The sequence below is a fragment of the Mustela erminea genome, chromosome 11 (genome assembly GCF_009829155.1).
Source record: "Mustela erminea isolate mMusErm1 chromosome 11, mMusErm1.Pri, whole genome shotgun sequence".
In the NCBI taxonomy this organism is placed as follows: domain Eukaryota; kingdom Metazoa; phylum Chordata; class Mammalia; order Carnivora; family Mustelidae; genus Mustela; species Mustela erminea.
The window spans coordinates 93,835,307-93,853,473 of NC_045624.1; the positions used below are offsets into that span (position 1 = coordinate 93,835,307).

Consider the following 18,167-nt stretch of genomic DNA (forward strand, 5'->3'; position numbering starts at 1 on the left):
GATCCGCAGAAGAAAGCATCATTCTGCTGGGTGTAAATTAAGAATTTAAAATTCCATGTGGGAGATACTATAATGAAAAGACAACCCACAGACCGAGGGAAAAATCTTTGCAAACCACTATCTGATAAAGGACTTGGATCTAAAATATACAAAGAACCCCCCAGGGCACCTGGGTGGCTCAGTCGGTCAAGTGTCCGACTCCTGATCTCCGCTCAGGTTTTGATCTGAGGGTTGTGAGTTCAAGGCCTGCTTTGGGCCCCAAAATAGATACCAAGAACTTTTTAAACTCAGCAGTAAGAAAACAAACATGCTGATTAAAGAGTGGGCAAAAGATCTGAACAGATCTCTTCCCGAAGAAGGCACCCACGACAGGTAAGTGTAGGGAGATGCTCTGTGTCACGTGTCATCAAGGAAATGTAAATCAAGACAACAAGGCCCCACTACACATGGATCAGAACGGCCAACATCCAGAACCCTGGGACACCCAGTGCTGGCAAGGACTCGGAGTGACAGGAACACGCCCCCATGGCTGGTGGGGATGAAGAGGGGCATGGTGTGTCTAGAAAGTCTGGCCGTTTCTTACAGAACGAAGCATACTCTTAACCCTGCGATCCAGCAATCACAATCTTTGGCATTTACCCGAAGGAGCGGACAGTGTGTATCCACACAATATGTGACCTGGGTGCTCACCGCGGCTGTACTCGGGACTGCCGAAGCTTGCAAGCCTCGAGTGTCCTTCATTGGGTGAAGGGATAATGCACCGCGGTGCATCCAGACAAGGAGATGCTCTTCAGCGCTGAAAAGGAACGACACGTCACACGATGGCAACACGTGGAGGAAACTTGGATGCGTTTTCCGGAGGCAAGAAGCCAATCCGGAAATGCTGATGCTAGAGGATCCCAGTTATGGAACGTTCTGGAAGAGGCACAACTGTAGAGATGGTGGAAGGATCGGGAGTTGCCAGGGGGCTGGAGGAGGGGGATGAACACACGGGCATGGGGGACGGGGTGGGGGACAGTGACGCTGCTCTGTGTTATGGTACAGTTGTGGGTGCACGAAATTCTGCATTTGTGGAAACCCACAGGATGTACACACATACCTCCAAGCCCAGTGTGACCTGTAGTTAGTAACCGTCGCGGGTCACTGTGGGTGCTTCGGTGGTAAGGAAGGTCCTAACGCAGGAGGTGACCGGGAGGGGAACCATGTGAGGGAGGTGGCCGACAGGACTCTTACCAAAGGAAGACAATGGACCGTTGTCATTATTTGGCACGAGAGAGGTCGTGTAGCAGCACAAAGCAGTGGGAGCCACGGGCTCTGCGTGAGGGAAACCGCCCTGCTTCCCTGTGCACCTTGGGCCGTGGCAGCCCCTGCCCCTGCCTGCAGGGGTGTGCAGCCTGTCGAGCGGCCGACCCTAAGCCAGCACCCGCCCTGCACGCGGTGGACATGATTGTGCCTGTGTGATCTGGTCCCTGAACCCTTGCGGGGATGGCAGGGCCCCTCCCAAGCATTCCCAGCTGTCAGCTTTGCCCTTGCTCCTCCAAACATGGTAACTCCCGTCTGCTCACGCACAGGCAAAGAAGTGCATCTCCTCACAACTCAGCACGCTGGCCGACTTCGCCATTGAGATGTTTGATGTCCTGGACGAGATCAACTACCAGTCTTACAATGACTTTGTGCTCCGCGTCGGTACGTGGCTGCGGGCGGCCGCCACTCGGGCCAGCATGCTGCGCCCACCCCACCCGGGGCTGGGGGACGCCCGCCCCCACCTACGTCAGGGCCCCAGGAGCGAGGGTGGGGCCTCCCGGGGCAGGCCTGGGGACATAGGGACCCTCTACCCCAAGGGGCACCATCCAGCTCTCGAAACACCTCTGCGTCCACATGCGGCTGGAGGAAAATGCCCCCAGAGGTGGTTCTAGAATTCAGACATCCAGTGTCCAGAGAAATACCTAAGATCCAGGATGGCGTGAGGGCGGCAGTGCGGCTACCAGAGCCGGAGGCATTCTGAGGCTCCGAGCACAGCTCTGTCTGAGGCCTGGTGCCCGTCCGGGTGCCCGCCTGGCCTGCGAGCCGCGTTCCGGCTTTGTCCTCAGGCCGGAGCTCCACCATCCATGCAGCAGTGTGCCGGGAATAGACACTCCTGCCCCCAGGGACCTGGTGGGGTGCAACCCAGGCCCTTCCGCCCAGCAGGTGGGCTCTGTCTGGCCCACGCCCCTGCAGTCACGCGGTGGGGGGGTGGTGTGAGGGGAGCAGCCACTCAGGCCCCTGTCGGGTCCCCAGCTCAGCCCCAGGGCCATCCCACTGCTGGGCCTGAGGCACGGATGAGGCCAGTGGCCCCAACATCATTAGCACCCGTGCCTAACCTGGAAAAGTCTGTGTGTGGATGCAGAACAGGGGACATGTGACGTGGTGTCAGCAGAGCCAGGAAGCCCCGTTGTGGGATGGCTGCAGGGGTGACTGGCGCTCTTCCAGCAAGTCGGGGGCCTCTGCTCCCTACTTCAGAGATCCTGGAAGACCGAACAGTGGTGGGCCCCACATCCTGAACGCCCTGCATGGTGGCAGCCTAGGAAACCGTCAGGAGCCACTGTGCCTCCTGGAAGGGGACTGCGGGGGGACACACTGCCGTTCTGCAGTCTGAAAGGCCTCCTGGCAGCGGGGTTGCTGGTCCAGGAAATGGGACTCTCTCCGCTCCCCGGGGCTCATGTGTAAGCAGACACTGGGACTGGGGACTACCTCGTCCCAATGAGGTGGGTCCCTACTTTGGGAAGGGGCCCTGGGCTAGGTGACCCCAGGAATCCATGGCCCTGAGAGGGGCAGCTCCTTCCCCCGAAGCCTTGCCAGTGCTGACGGCACTCCGTGGCTGTCTTCCAGGCATCAACGTTGGCCCCGTGGTGGCCGGGGTGATCGGGGCTCGAAGGCCGCAGTATGACATTTGGGGAAACACGGTCAATGTGGCCAGTCGGATGGACAGCACCGGTGTCCAGGGCAGAATCCAGGTCAGTCCGCTAGAGTTGCCCGGGGCGTGGGTGCCGTCCTGCAGGTGTGAGGCAGGTTCAAGAGGCCGGGGAAGGGAGGTGGTGGCGAGGGAACAGCTCAGTGTCCCTCCCCCGCCTGCCTCTTCCGGGCAGGGACACAAAGCCGAAGCTGCCTAGTGCGTTGTGTCTGTGCCCTGCAAGGCAGGACCCGAGACCTGGGGTGGTCTTGGTTTGGTTTGTCTTGTGGCCCTGGGGGTCGGCTCCCTCGTGGCCGCGTGCTGAGTCAGGGGCACGATGAGTGCTGGCGTCCCAGCGAGCCCGTCCAGCATCCAGGACTCTGCCCACCTGCCCACCTGCCTTACACGGAGGGGCTTCCTTGGGTTTCGAGGGTGGGTGCTGTGGGGCTGCCTGGCTGGGAGGCTGTGGGCAGCTCTGACACTCTGCAGCAGCCCCCTCTCCTCCGCCCCCCGAAAGGTTCTGGGACGGTGTCTGCCCTTCCCAGGCACGCACAGGTATGAGCGGCTCTCGGGATCCCCCTTCCAGCCGTGCAAACCCAGGTCTGCAGGGGCCTGCACAGCAAACCCGGGGGGCCTCAGAGGAGGAGGAGCCTGTCTCCTAGTGTGGCAGCGGCTGGCCTCTGGGCTCCCGCTGGGCACTCTGAGCGACACTGGGTCCAGTGCTGGCCTCTCCCTCGGGCCAGATCCCTGAGGAGGTCTTCCGAGACCCCGGGTGTACTCAGGCGCCAGCCCGCTCTCCCAGGGCCGTGTGTTCAGTGCCCCGCCTGGTCGCTGGAGGGCGCTGCCTCCCTGTCGGGTGCCTGGTGGGCCCTTGGGGTCTCGTTAAAGTTTAACTGTCAGGAGGCTCTGCTCACAGTGGCCCCAGCTGTAGTCCTTCCTTTGAGTTTCTTGTGTTACTGTGAAACACACACGACATTTTTACCAAGTTCACCATGGGTGAGTGTGCTGCTTGGAGGTGCTAAGTCACACCACCGTCCCACAGCCCGTCCTGGGACACCAGGCCTCCCTGGGCCAGGTCACCCCTGGGAGGGACTTGCCAAAGCCCCATCCACTCTCCAGCCACTCACATGCAAGTTCATAGTTTCCACGATCACACTGTGGTGAGCCCCTCCTGGGCGCAGCACCAGACCTGTCCCCGGTGGGCCCCCAGGGCCATTCTCCATGACGTGGCTGCTGCTCAAGGCCTGGCCTTCCCCGGCTGCCTGGCTGTGGGCGATGTGCCTCTCCAGTCTGTGTCCCCGGCTGCACGCGGGGCACCCCCTGCCACCGCCCCGCCCCCTGCCTGCTCACGGGTCCCCTGTGGATTAAGAGCGAGGGCAGATCCCCGGGGGTACCTTGGATGACCACAGCCCCACGTGCCCCCATTCTGACCCAGGCACCTGCCACACGGGGTCCCGTGGGTCCGACAAGCCCTGTGACCCCCCAGGTGGCCACTCTGCGTGCTGGGGTGGTCTTCCCACGCCCCCCACTGCTGCCACCCTGCATGTCTGTGTCTGGACTCCCCGAGGCACAGAGCACTCAGCTGCCCCTTTAACGCCCATGCCCCAGAGGCCCTGCGATAGGGGAGCTCTGTGCAGACGGGGCCCCTCCCCTCCATCAGGCCCAGTGTCAGTGTCCCAGGTGCGTGCGCCAGGGTGGGACCCTTGTCCGCGCGGGGAGGATGTGGTCTGTCCGTCGGGCCGCCGGTGCTGCCTACACCCTCTCTGCCCAAGGCACCACTCCCGCCAGTGGCCCCGTACACGTGCCTCCTCCTCCGTTGACAAGGAGCACGCCCCCACCCCGCTGCTCCTTTTAGGAGTCCTTCCTCCGCCTCTGGTCCTTTCCTTGAAGGGGGTGCGGGACGCCTGTTAGCCATCCAGCTTTGCTTGTCCCACTCCTCCGTGTCCGGGCCTCTGGCGTGTGCCTGGGGTGCCCTGGGGCTCACACCCCGTTCAGGTGCTACGTCTCTGTGTCCTGTCCAGTGTCCAGCCTTCCGTGCACCCTGGGCCCTCCCCCCGCCAAGAGTGCTGCTTTCCAGAGCCTGCCCAGGCCTAGTGGGCGGCTGGGCCTCCCGCGTCCCCTGGCGCTCTCTGATGTTGGGGACAGGTCGCAGGGGTGGAAGAGGGAGCTCTCTGGCAGCCCTGCCCCCGGGATCCTCCCCCGCTGACCCCGGGGACACTCACCTGCTTTCCTCTGCTGCAGGTGACCGAGGAGGTTCACCGGCTGCTGCGAAAGGGCACCTACCGCTTCGTGTGCCGTGGGAAGGTCAGCGTCAAGGGCAAGGGTGAGATGCTAACGTACTTCCTGGAAGGCCGGACCGACAGAAATGGCTCCCAGGCCAGGTCCCTGAACGCAGAGCGGAAAATGTGTGCTTACGGGCGACCTGGCCTCCAGACCAGACTGGGCACAGGCCCGCCACCAATGGCCCCCATGGCCGGTCCCCCAGTCAGAGCTGGGCTGGGGGCTCTGCAGGGCTCGGGGCTCCCGCCGGGCCCTCATGGCCAGCACCCACCCCCCGGAGCAGCTGGGAAGGAGGCTTAGTGGAGCCCACGCTGGCTGCTGGGGGCTCCAGCAGGGACCAGCCCGGCCCACAGAGCAGGGCCTGCAGCCAGAGGTTGGGCTGCAGAAGGGGTGCCGTCCCGGCGTGACCCGAAGCAGCTGGGCAGTGACGGGCCGGGCGAGCCCTGCCCACCTGGATGCTGCCCACCTCGGTCCTCTCCTCGGTGGCCGAGGAGCGGCTGCCTGGGGTTGGCCAGCTCAGTGTCCAGCGTCGGGACCTTGGGAACATCCGCCACGGCCCCAGGCTTCGGTTCAGCAGGAGCCGTGGAGCTGTGGAGCTGTGGCCGGCAGAGCCGGAGCACGCCCTGAGAAGGCCTGCAGCAGTCCGGGCTGGGAGCCAGGCCTCACGTGTGTGTCTGGGCCCCTGGGCCCAGATGGGCCAGGCCTGCAGCGCGCGGTTTGGGGAGAAGCCGCGCAGCACAGAGGGGGAATGCTGGCTTCCTTTGGGAGCCCTTTCTCGAGGGCCAGAGGCGGGTCTTCTGGAATTCTTGGGGCCCTGAGCCACGTCTCTGTGTTGCGACAAGCATCATCCCTGCTCTGCCTGCGAGTCCCGAGATGTCCCTCAGCCCCCGGATGGCCTCGGCCCTACAAACCCTGGCCTCACTCGTCAGGGAAGGAACCAAGATCGGGGCCGCTGGGCCCTTGCTGCGCCCGTGTCTGGGGCTCCCGCTCTCCTCACAACAGCACAAACCTGCATGGATTTTGAAACAAGCGAACCATACCTCGCCACAGAGAAAGCCCCCTGCAGAGAAGGCTGTACCCCGGACGTGGGATTTCGGAGTGAGTTTGGGGGACACCTGCAGGGAGAGGGCTGCAGGGGACTCTGGGGAGGCCTGGGGGTCTCCCACGTGCACAGGTGCTGACGCGTGGGATGTGTTGCTAGGGGCGCTGGGTGGCAGCTCCGACTGTAGGAGGAAGGCAGCTTGGCACCGGCGGGCAGGGGCTGGGCTTACTCTGGCTGAGCCCCTGTGCATGTCCCCGGGCTGTTCCTGTGGTGGACCCGCGAGGCGTGATGTCCTTCATGAGGCCTCAGCCCTGCCCGGCTGTGGGGCAGTATGGTCGGCTGCCGGGCCGTGCGTGGATAGCCAGCGATGCGGGACTCAGGACGGAGATGGGTGGGTGGACGGCCTCCCTCCTGAGAAGCAGCTCTGTGCGGGGCCACCGAAGGCCATTGCTACCATCACTACTGAGAAGGACTCTGTGGCCCAGCCGTCCCCACTCAGCCTTTAGAGAGACATGGCATGATTCCTTCAGGGGAACCCGAGTCATCTTGGGAGTCCCATGAGCATGTGGCCCATGTGGTGTGCCCGTCTGTGCCAGGCTGCGGGACTGAGGACCTGGCCAGGGACCTGGAGCCTGCCTGCCGGTGGATGCCAGGCTTCCACCAGGGCAGTCTGGGGGGCAGTGGATTACACTGAGGTCCTGACCCCATGCTTGATTGCATGGCAGAGGGACTTCACAGACAGAACTGAAGGTTGGGGTTAGGCCAGGGGCAGGATCCTGAGCTCTCTGGGTGGGCCGCCTGCCTCCTCGAAGTGGACTCAGAGGCAGGGTGGTCAGGATGGCCCAAGGATGAGGTTGCTGTTTAAAGATGCAGGGATCCAGCCATCAGCCATTGGGGAGAGGAGCTGGCTGCCCCTGCAGAGACACGCCGTGGACTCCTTGTCCACCCAAGTGACCTGGGGTCAGGTGGACGCCACCGAGAGTCTCCGTGGCCCCCAGCCCTGCTGGTCCCAGACCGGGGGTCCACAGGACCAGGAGCTCTGGAGCCCTGCCTTGTGCGTGGCCGCGGCGGGAGGCCGTGGGACCACCCACGGCGCCAAGGCCCAGCTCCCAGGAGCGTGCGACACGTCGGTCATCAGCAGTCCAGACTCTACCGTTCCCGAGGGCGCGAGAGCCACCGCAGTGACCCTCGGAGGCGGGTGCACGATGTCTTCCTCTTTATTTGTGATGAGACTTTATGATCTTGCCTTATTTATTTTTAATCTCGTACAGTATTCATGGGCAAACGTTAGCCTTTCAAGTAGGGTTCTCTCTAAATTATTTAAGACACTCTGTAAATAGTGCACTGTTTCAGGGGACACCTGTTCACTCCCACCAAAAATGAGAACAGCCCCCCAACTCCTGTGCGCATGGCACTCTTTATCCAGATGTGTGACTCCTAAGGCACCACGCCCCTGCTTGGGGGCGCCTCAGCACTATAGGGGGACCCGCGTGTCCCTCGTGCACCACTTATGCCCAACCTCAGTAGTGCAGAAGGCAGCACCAAACTTCCAGGCGCTTCCACGGACCGCTGGGCCTGGGGGATCCGCTGCACGGTGCATGTAAGCTACAGCGTGGAGCACCCCCCCCCACCACCACACCAGGCCCTCCCAGGCTGCACGTTAGTCAGACCCCAGAGCCACAGCGCTTCCAGACACTTCCTGTCTCCAGAGGCAATAACTAACCTGTGGAGACAAGGCCAGTCCAAAGCCAATGGTGATTCCAGCACAAGCCATGCACACAAGTTTGCCCACATTCAACCACGCCATGGGGCGGGGGGGCGACACCCCTGTGGCCGCCCAGCCCCTCCTGCAGACTCCGCTCAGGCCCCGAGTTCTGTGGGGTTTGTTGTCGGTGTCCCAGGCACAGGGAGCGGAGGGCCAGCCTCAGCCCTGTCAGTGAAGTCACCCTCGGGGCGAATGCAGGTCTGTGCACACCTGCGACCCTTCTAACCCATCTCAGCGTGCGCACTGGGTGCAGTGAGCCTCCGGGCTGGGACACCCGTCCTGCCTGATGAGCCTGCTCTGTGTGTTGGGTCTGGGCCCCGACGGGATCCAGATGATACGAATGCCTGCTCCAGTCCCATCAGCACCCAGAAGTAGTGTGAACCCCTCCTTGGTCCTGCTTCTGAAGAAGGAAGGGTCCTATGGGCCTCACGCTTGTGTGCCCCGGACAGGTGGACCTGGCTTCATTTCAGCATGTGTTCCCGGGATTCCCCAAGTCTGGGGTCCTGCGGGCCCCTCCCTGTGTGGCCGTCTCCGCCCATGACATGCATGCGCAGCCCACGAGGCAGGGGCTCCCTAAGTGTGCACCTGCCACTGCGTGGGAGCCGGACATTGGGGGTGGGGGGGCGCCCAGCCACGTGGGAGCCGGGTCTCCGAGATGGGGGGCGCCCTGCAGTGTGGGAGTCGGGTCTCGGGGGTTGGGGGCACCCCGCTGCACACCAAGCAGCTCTCTGACTCAGCGGGTCACAGAGCACTGACAACACTTGTAATTCTGAAGCATACGGGCCTATTGGGTCCATAGAAAGTCGCCCCTGGAAACCGACATGACCTGATTTTGTAGCGGCTTCAGTTTTAAAAACAACAAAACTTAAAAAGCAACAAATCAACCTCCTTACAGGAAGTTGGTTTCAAAATGTTTGGTTTGGGGGATGACTAAGGGGCGGGGAGTGGCCGGCTGGAAGCCGGAGGGCACAGCTGCGCCCCTGCACCGGCGTCATGTCCCCCCCCCACCCCCGCAGTGTGCTTGGAAAGCGGGGTGGGGAGTTGGAGCCCCAGCACTCTCCGAGGGGATGCGGAGACCAGGTGGGGATGCGACCTCTTCTCACAGTATCTGGGTTTGCATTTCCGCCCGTGAGTCTTAGACTGGGCTGGGTTGAAGTCTGGTTCAGGGATTGGGTTGCTAGGGGTGGCCTGAGGACTCCCCCACCCCCCCGCCGGAGGGCGGGGTGGGGATGAGGTAGATGGTCAGGAAGGCTGTTTGGCTCAGCCTGAGGAAGAAACTCCAGCTGTGAATTTTGTCAGATGGACTGAGGCGGTGGGGGGTTGGCGCTGACAGGCAGCCGCCCGGGACGTGAGACAGAGTCCCTGATTCTGGGTGGTGGGTAGCGAGGAGCCAAAGGCAGTCCCTGTGCCCGGAGATGGTGTGGGCCCCACAACTGTGAATGTAGGGGTGCAGGGGTGGGTGTGCAGGGGTGCCAGAGTGGGAGGGACGGCCTGCTGTGGCCAGGAGCATGAGGCAGGGCCCCTTAGCTCCTCCCTGTGCCCAGGGCCAGACTCCACACCCTCAGGGCGCTCCCGGGGACACCCCGGCTCCAGACACCAGCTCCTGTGTGCGCACACTGGAAGCCGGTCCTGGGATGCTGGGGCGCGTGGTCACCTCCATGTCCAGTTCAGCGAAGTAAGCCTGATTTCAGAGGCCACGTTTCGGGACTAGACCTCCCTAAACAACGTCATGGTAATGACTCATACATTTGCATTTCTTAAATTTCCCTGAAAATTGTCATCTATCTACTCCCTGTCAGATCTGCTCATGGAGAGAAACAGTAACTCTTCTGCTGGAGCCATGCTGCAATCACATCTGTGTGCATGTGTGCACACGTGTGAACGTGTGCACGCATGTTTGCGAGCATGTGATTGTACACGTGCATGCATGTGCATGTGCACATGTGTGTACGCGTGCTTGCATGCTTGTGTGATTGTACAGTGCGTGTATGTGTGTATGTGTGCACACGTGTGTGTGTGCACATGTGGGTGTGTGCATGCATGAGTATATGCCACACCTGGCAGGGGAGGGTGTTCTAGACACAACTCTTTCTCCCTTTATGAAATCCATGCATTCCTTCCTACACCGGATTGTGTAGGTTCCATGCTAAAGCCGCAGGAGAGGCCAGTAGTCATTGGCGCGTGTAGTGAAAATCTCTCTCTTCTGGAATTCTCCATGTGGCCACAAACTAAGGGAACCTCCATGACCAAGACCCACATCTACTTGGTAGCCCCAGAGCACCTTCTCCACCTGTCACCCATTGGTCGCTTACGGCCCCCATGGTGTCGTGAGGAATCTGGGGCTCAGAGAGGTTATTGACTTGAGCAAAGTCACACAGCACTAGTCGCAGGACCGAGACCCATGCCAGCCTGTCCGAAGCCCTTGGTTTTCCGTCCTACTCAGTGGCTCTTTGCTGACACCGTACTGGGTTTGATGGAACCCCCCGGCTGGTCTTCACCGAAGTGCCCACTGTGGTGGGGACCCTGGCAGGCTGGTTTGGAGTGTTGGCCCCACTGCTTGCTCCCGGGTGCGCCCTGGGGAGCTCAGAACGCTGTCCTCACCGGTGGACCCCCCAAGGACACTCAGAGCTAGCATGAGAAGTCCCACCTTGTGTCGCTTTCTATCCTAAATCCTAAATCTGTGTCATGCCCACAGCCTATCCTGTCTGAGAACACACAGGCCCTCCTTCAGCAGGAAGGATGGTTGCCCATGTCTTTCTGCACGGCCTCTCTGGCATCAAACAGGGGAAGGGGGCCCCAGAAGCTCCCAAACCACACACGCCTACTCACGTGCATGAAGCCAGGTGGCCCCCAAGTGCTGGTCCGCAAGCACCTGAGCCCTGGGAGGCCATGGGTCAAGCTGGCCGTCTCTGCTCTGTCTCCCCTGGTGGTCGAGCTATCCAGCGTCTCATGCCACAGGCACGAGGTGGGTGGTCAGCGCCCCTTCCTGCGGGTCGGATGGCCATGGTCAGGTTTCCTGGAGAATGTGTGGAAGGCAAGACGGGGGTCGCGGAGGCTAGTAGGAAACGGGGCTCCTCGGCTCCGACTGCTTTGACTCTGGGCAGCTCAGAGTCGGTTCAGAAGCTCGATGTGCAAACAGCTCACATCCCGCCCTGAGAGCTGATGTTTAAACAGAGGTTGTCCTAGACTAACGCGCGAGATTGCTGGGCAACTCCGGGGCTCCCTGAACGTGTGTGGGGGTGTGTGCAGGAACAACCACGCAGAGCGCCACGTCTCTGGGCTCGCGCTCCCCACGGCGCGGGCTTCGGGCCCACCAGCAGCCAGAACTGTTTCTTGCCTCCCACCAGCAGCACCCCCAAGCCCCGCGGGCCCAGAAGCACACATCTCCGGGGACTGGCCCCCAGTTGTGGGAATCCCGAGGAAGCCTGCCACCACCTCTTGCACACATGGGAGCACCCGCACTCCCAAGTGCCCGTCCCAGAGGGGCACGCGGGCTTGCCTTCCCCCTGTACAAACTGGGCTCGCACGCATGTGCACCCCGAATTGCATGCCCTGAGATCCCCACGTGTGTGAGACCCACTTTGAACTCGGAAACACGCAGCATGCGCGGAGGGACGGGCCCGCCTTGGGCCATCTGCCGGCTGGCCGCAGAGCGTCCCCGCGACCCAACGCAGCCTGGGGCTCCAACCCGTGTGGTGGTGTCTGCACTGGCCACACAGCGTCTCCCAGCCCAGAGGCCCCCGCCCCCGCCCCGGCCGCACAATTGCATACCATCTTGCACAAAGAAGGTGACATATCGATCACAAACACCTTAAAGTAGCTTGATTCTCACCGAAGGTCAACCCATGGCCCACCCCGGATTTTCTTGCCTCGCCGAGAAAGCCTGTATTCGCCCCTGCACCCTTCCTGTCCAGCTGGGGGATGGCCGCGCCACTCGGTGGAATGCAGGGGCGGGGGGTGGGCAGGGGGACACGCTCGCCGCCTGCGGAGCTCGCTCGAGAATGGTTCTGTAGACCCAGAACCCTGGGACGGGGTCAGAACGACGGCAGCTCACGGTCACCAGGTAGCTTCTGTCAATAGATTTGTATAATCAATACGGGTCTATTTTTACGCCAGCCCACACTGTACCTTCCAGTCTTTTCCAAGATTGTTCGACCGAGACAAGTCACTGAATAATGGGTCCTATTTTTATTAAAAAACCAGTGAATGGACTGAAATGTTAACGTGAATGTACATTTCTTAATTGCGACTTTTCTACTGAGTGTTTGCACTATACTTTCTGGAACCTTATTTAACAAAAATAAAGGAAAAAAATTGCTTGACTAAACCCTGTGGCCGTTTTACTTGCAAACCACAGGGTCATGTGGCCTGTGTGAAGACGTGCCTTCCTCAGGGGAGACTCCAGAGTCGGTGCTATCCTCTGGGCTGGGCTCTGCTCTTCCTGTGACCGCGGGTGGGGGGGGTGTGGGGGCTCGGCTTCTTCTCCCAGCCAGAGACTCTGCGGAATATGATTCGTACTCCTTGGGGTTCTCAGACTGGTCTCGGACTAACTGGTCGGGGACTGTCGTTGAAGGCAGACCGAGGGTGGATAGCATGGGTGGGGGCAGGCCATCAGGAGGCCGAGCCAGGATGGTTCCTAAAACTGGGCTCCACAGGCCAAGGTCAGGTGAAGTTCGGGGTCCAGCAGAGAATAGGCCACGAGACACCAGACCAGAATGTCAGGGAGGGTTTGCCACGGGCCAACCTCCACCAGGATGCACCTAATGCCACCATCCAGAGAAGCCCCCTCCTACCCCCAAGAGGGGGGCAAGAGAAGCAGGTTTGGTGCAGGGATCACAGGGACCTGTAAGTGGTGGGGAGGGGAGGGACTGGGCCAGACTCTGGGGAACATGATAATGTGGCCCAGGCTCAGCACATCTGGTAGAGCCCAAGACCCCATCAGCAGGGGAGGGCTGGCGGGGAGTGGGGTGGAAGAGCTGCCAGGCTCTGCCTCTTCTGAGGACACCCTGAGCCCCAGGGCGAATTTCCAGCCCCTACTCACTGGGCATCTTCCCTTAGAGGTCTGGCAGATGCATCACAGGGAATGCACCACCCTGAGGGGTGTGTGTCTGAGAGAGACCAACCATAATTTCAAGGAATGGCTCCCCCAGTCACGGGGCTGTCAAGTCCAGTCTGCAGGATGGGCGGCAGCTGGAGACACAGGGAGGAGCTGATGTTGCATCCCAAGTCTGATGGCCACCTGGAGGAAGAATCCCCTCCTCCCCTGGGAGGACCTCAGGCGTTTTTTCTTAAGGCCTTCAACTGATTAGACGAGGCCCATCCACATTATGGAGGGCAATCTGCTTTTAATCAAAGTCCACTGCTGGAAGTGTTGATTTCATCTAAACTGTACCTTCACCCTGACAGCCAGACTGGTGTTTGACCAAACTGGGCACAGCAGCCCAGCCAAGCTGACACATAAATAATCACAAACCTGTATCTTTAGGTTCAAATAAAAGCAATCCAGAGTAAAGGAATTTAAAAAACCCTTATGAAAAAAGCATAACATCACCGGAGAAGCCGGGCGTGCATGGACTCCTCCGAGAAAGGGCTACAGGAAACAGGTGGACACTTGTCCAACGGAACCATCCATGAGACAAATGCACAGTGAGAACATGGAGGAGCCGTGTCACCTTCCCAGTTGGTACCTGTTTCATTTATTTTTTATGACTTGGTACATGTTTTAAAAGCCATCATCAAACTAGCAAATCTGAGGCCTCCCTCAGACACCGCTCATGGGCCTCCACCCCTTGCTGGGGGACCGCACAGCACCAATACCCTTGAACCCACAAAATGACTTGTAGGAGGCTAACAAAATTGGTAGACATTTGTACAAAGTGCTCTGTGTCGAGGGGGCTCTCGTGTGGACTTGCACAAGTGGATCCCAAGATCCCACACCGCCATCCCCAGCCCTGTGAGTGGGGTGCAGCATATCCTGCTTGTAAACTCGGCGAGGTGACTGGGCACGCTGGGGCCCAGCCAGCCCTCAAGCAGGGGATCCACAGCATGGACAGGTGGGGTCCCACCGAGGCAACCACGCATACATGGGTGGGCCGAGGGCCCTTGTGTAGTCCGGCGGCGATCGACAAAGGAACGGGGCCCCAGGTTCCTCTTTCTTGCCCAGATGCACAGGGTGAGCATCTGCTTGGTGTCCGCTCAGAGAGCCCAGGCGGAGGTGAGCATAGGTTGTTTTCAGCCTTTGTTTTGCAGCAGAAAATTAAAACACCAAGTGCTAAGACTTAAGTGAAAAATGTTGCACAAACTAGATGCCTGCAGTGAGGCCACCTGAGCCCCGGACGCCGGCAGCCCCTCAAACCAGATCTCTGACACAGTGACAAGGGCCATGAACATCAAATACAGACACCCTGGGTAAATAGCTTTTTTTTTTTTTTTTTTTTTTTTTTTGTCAGGGATAGAGGGAGAGAGAGCGAGTGAGCATAGGCAGACAGAGAGGCAGGCAGAGGCAGGCAGAGGCAGAGGGAGAAGCAGGCTCCCTGCCAAGCGAGGAGCCCGATGTGGGACTCGATCCCAGGACACTGGGATCATGACCTGAGCGGAAGGCAGCTGCTTAACCAACTGAGCCACCCAGGCGTCCCTAAATAGCTTATTTTAGGAAGAAAATGTACCATTTAGGTAGAGATTAGATTAGAAGGGGATCCCTTCTCATTTCAGGTTAAACAGAAACGTACAAGGAGAGGCATTTTACAGGGTCGCTGGCTGTGGTGCTGGCATGGTCCTGAAGATGACCCCTGCTCAGAGACCCCATGAGGTCCCCGTCTGTGCAGCCTGAGCCGGCAGTGCCCACGTCCTGAGTGTTGGTCTGAGGCTGCCCTCCTGCCCATGCACAGCCCGGGTCCCGGGGACACGGAGGTCAGAGGTGGTCGGCGTGGACAGGACACCCTCCCCATGTACCACGTTCTGGCTTCAGGTGGTGGATTCGCTCCTTCCTTGGCCTGCTTCCCCGCCACATCTTTGCGTGGCCAGAACACGCTCACGGTCCATGCTGTTTTACTTGTGAAATGCCCTGCAGGATTGCATTTCAAACACCAGCTAGAGGGCCTATGCCCCATTTGCACATGTTCCTTTGCACAAATGTAAGAATGTGCAAAAATGTAAGAATCTGTTCTGCTGACACGCAACATGAACATCTAGGAAAGTATCTTACCAACAAACCATTTCCTTCTGAGCCCCTGTAATTTCCGAGCTTTCAAAGACAACCTCCCTGAAGTCCCTCTATCATGCCTTCCTCCTCCCTGGTCTCATTCTGCATCTGAATTCGTCAAGTGCTGTCAGCGAGACAGAGAAGCCACGTGATGACACATCTGAGTCCCTTTGCATCAGATGCAGATGCTCAGGAGAACTGTGAACCTGCTTCCAGTACTACAGGTGCAAAGGGTTTGCACTGATGTATCCCCCGGCGCACAATTCCAGGCACACTTTCTGCTTTGTGGTATTTGAAAAACTAGTAAACTTATCATTTCCATAATCTGATAATGTTATAATGAAGGAAGAACCGGGTCAGGACGCTTAGTACCGTGCAAGCCCACTGGACAGTAAACCTGCTCTTCCCGCACATCCGCAACGGCAGCACGTGGCGTTTGAAGTGACTCACCACGTGACTGCAGCCCGTTGCCCCCCCACCTGGCCCCCAACCCTGTGAGGACTGGCCTCCTTCCTTTCTGGAAACCTCCAGACAAATGCAGGGAGAGCCTGGTTCTTGAGCTCGCCCATCCTGGGCTTCCACCACATCCTCCTGGGTCCATCCTGTGATTCCTTTCAGGGTGCCCTGCGTCTGGGGTGCCCTGCGTCCGGGGTGTTCTGCATCCAGGCTGCCTTCTGATTCAGTCAGAAGCTTGATCTTCATGTCTGAGGGTGAGGCCACTGCCGCCAAGCCTGGAGGCTCAGTCCCGGAGATGGCCCAGGGTAGGGCTGGGAACAAACACTCTCTTTTCGTTTCAGAAGGAAAAAAAAAAAAAAAGACTAAAGACAAAGCACCAAACATTTTTAAATAAAGTGGGGATGAACACATGTGGAAGACAAAAATTGATCTCTGTGCCAATAATCGTGCGGTGTCCATGCAGTGCCCGAGCTGCCCATCTGCACCGGGAGGCTGCTGCAGGTTTTCTACACAAGCTGGAGTGCCCGCCCCCCCGCCGCCCCGTGACCCGCCACAGCCCCAGCGTGGAAGCGTGTCCAGCTTTGCGGTGGGGCCCCAGCGGCACAGGCACCAGGGGCTGGATTCCTCACCCCACCCCCACCGAAACCAGCGCCCGGAAGCTGCCAGAACTGCCTCCCACTTGGAGTCCCAGGTCTGACTCCCCTGGAATGGTATCCTGAGCCTGCTGGGTGTGCAGCCCAGCCCTGTGTGGGCGGCTGGGTCACCACGCTCTCTGGTCTCTACATGCAAAATGTCATCCTGTTCCCTGGGTCGCTCGGGGGAAGCTGGTGGGGTGGCAGGCACCCCTAGGGTAGGCATCCACGTCGCCTGCTGGCTCTTGCTCCCTGTGTGCCCCACGCTCCGGTGGCGCCGCCCAAAGCCTCGTTAACTGTGCGGGGACCTGAGCGAGCCCTGGGGAGGGCTGGGGTTTGCAGAAGGCCGTACGGATGGAGGGCCGGACAAGTCAGTGAGGCTGAGGTGGGTGCTCCAGCGCCCCTCAGCCCCTGGCCCCAGCACCGAGGGGCAGTCGTCCTCCACGGTGAGCTCGTGCTGGGTGGCCTCCTCGATGTCCTGAAGTAGGCGGATTTCCCACTGCCTCTCGCGCTCCACCTGGGGGAGGAAAGGCATCTCCGAGAAGGCCTATGTTGCAGAAACACCTGCCGCAGCTGCCCGTGGACAGCAGACGTCCCCCCAGGCTGCACACCCCTCCCCACCCCTGCCCTTCGGCTCTCCGCGGGCTGGGCACACAACTGCACCACAGAGTGGCAACGCCCCAGAGGGCTGCGTCTCTGTGGGCACCGGAGGGGTGGCTAAGGACCCAGGGAACTGAGTCTGACAAGGCAGAGTGGCGGCAGGACGGCTGGGGACAGGGATGGGGAGGGCCAGCTGGGGGCGTGCTGGGAACGTGCCCGCGGGGCGGAGTAGACAACCGTCTTCCCAGGCTGCGGCACGAGAAGGGCCCAGGCCGGGGTTGGGGACACAGAGCAAGATGAGCCCTGCTTCCGATGAAGACGAGGCCTTGGCCTCACAGAAACAGAGGTGGGGGGGGCAGGGGGACTGAGCCAGACCACAAGGGGCGTGTGCAGGGACAGGATCTCAGAGGTCAGGGTTGGCCGTGGAAAGACTGGGGTCCTCAGCCGCTCCATGGCGGGTCCCCTGCACATCGATAGCCTGAACGTGTAAAGAATAGAAGCAAACCCCGGTGGGGGGAGGCGAACGAGGGCCAGGAGAAGCTGGTGTTGCCCGCAGGGGTGTGGGCGGAGGGGGAAGCCAGAAGAGCAGGGCCAGGGGAGGGGCCGCCAGCGAGCACGTGAACCCCTTCCAGAGCCCAGAGCCGGCACAGCGGCTAGAAGCCCAGGGCCTGTGTGAGGGACCCCACGGCTGCAGGGGTTGCCCCACCTATGAGACTGTCTTTGAAACACGGTGAGAACCCCCGGCCCCTCCCTTCATCAGCTCCAGAATATTCCAGCCTCGCTCACACCTCTCCTGGCAGCAGGTGGGAGTATCAGCCCGTGGGACCCGGCAGTAGGGAGGCACCTGGGGCTTGGGGGCGGCCCCGCACTGAGACCCCAGCCAGGAACGCAGGCAGAGTGCCGGTCAGCTCGGCGAGGCCCGGCTTGAAGCTCTGACCGGGCACAGCCACAGAGGACAGGCTGGGAGGGGCGTCAGGAAAGCTGCCCGCCAGCAACGCCCCAGAAGTGTGAGTGAGACTGAGCAGAGAGCCTTGGGAAGCCTCAAAAGGAGCCAGCAGCAGAGCCGAGGTGCCCTGCAGTGACCTTGGAAAGTGCAACCCAGGGCCCCTCCGAGGGGCAGACGAGGGGTGAGAGAAGAAAGAAGAGACGGGAAGAAGCCGTCCAGGCTGTGCCACACCTAACTTCCATGGAGTCCCCGCGGGTGGAGCCGAGTCAGGGCCTCTGAGGCCACAGAGGGAGGGATCCAACAGGCCCACGGGTGC

The 18,167-nt window shown here is 60.4% G+C and overlaps 1 protein-coding gene across 1 annotated transcript in view; it reads left to right on the plus strand.

Moving 5' to 3' along the window:
- Nucleotides 1-12,343, plus strand: part of ADCY1 (adenylate cyclase 1) — a 94,084-nt gene extending 81,741 nt beyond the window's left edge. Inside the window, exons 18-21 of the mRNA XM_032304450.1 lie at nucleotides 1,572-1,686; nucleotides 2,869-2,993; nucleotides 5,171-5,233; nucleotides 6,212-12,343. Coding sequence (XP_032160341.1) covers nucleotides 1,572-1,686; nucleotides 2,869-2,993; nucleotides 5,171-5,233; nucleotides 6,212-6,757 — 849 coding nt within the window. The 3' untranslated portion in view covers nucleotides 6,758-12,343. The remainder of the gene's footprint in view (nucleotides 1-1,571; nucleotides 1,687-2,868; nucleotides 2,994-5,170; nucleotides 5,234-6,211) is intronic.
- Nucleotides 12,344-18,167: the final 5,824 nt, after the last annotated feature.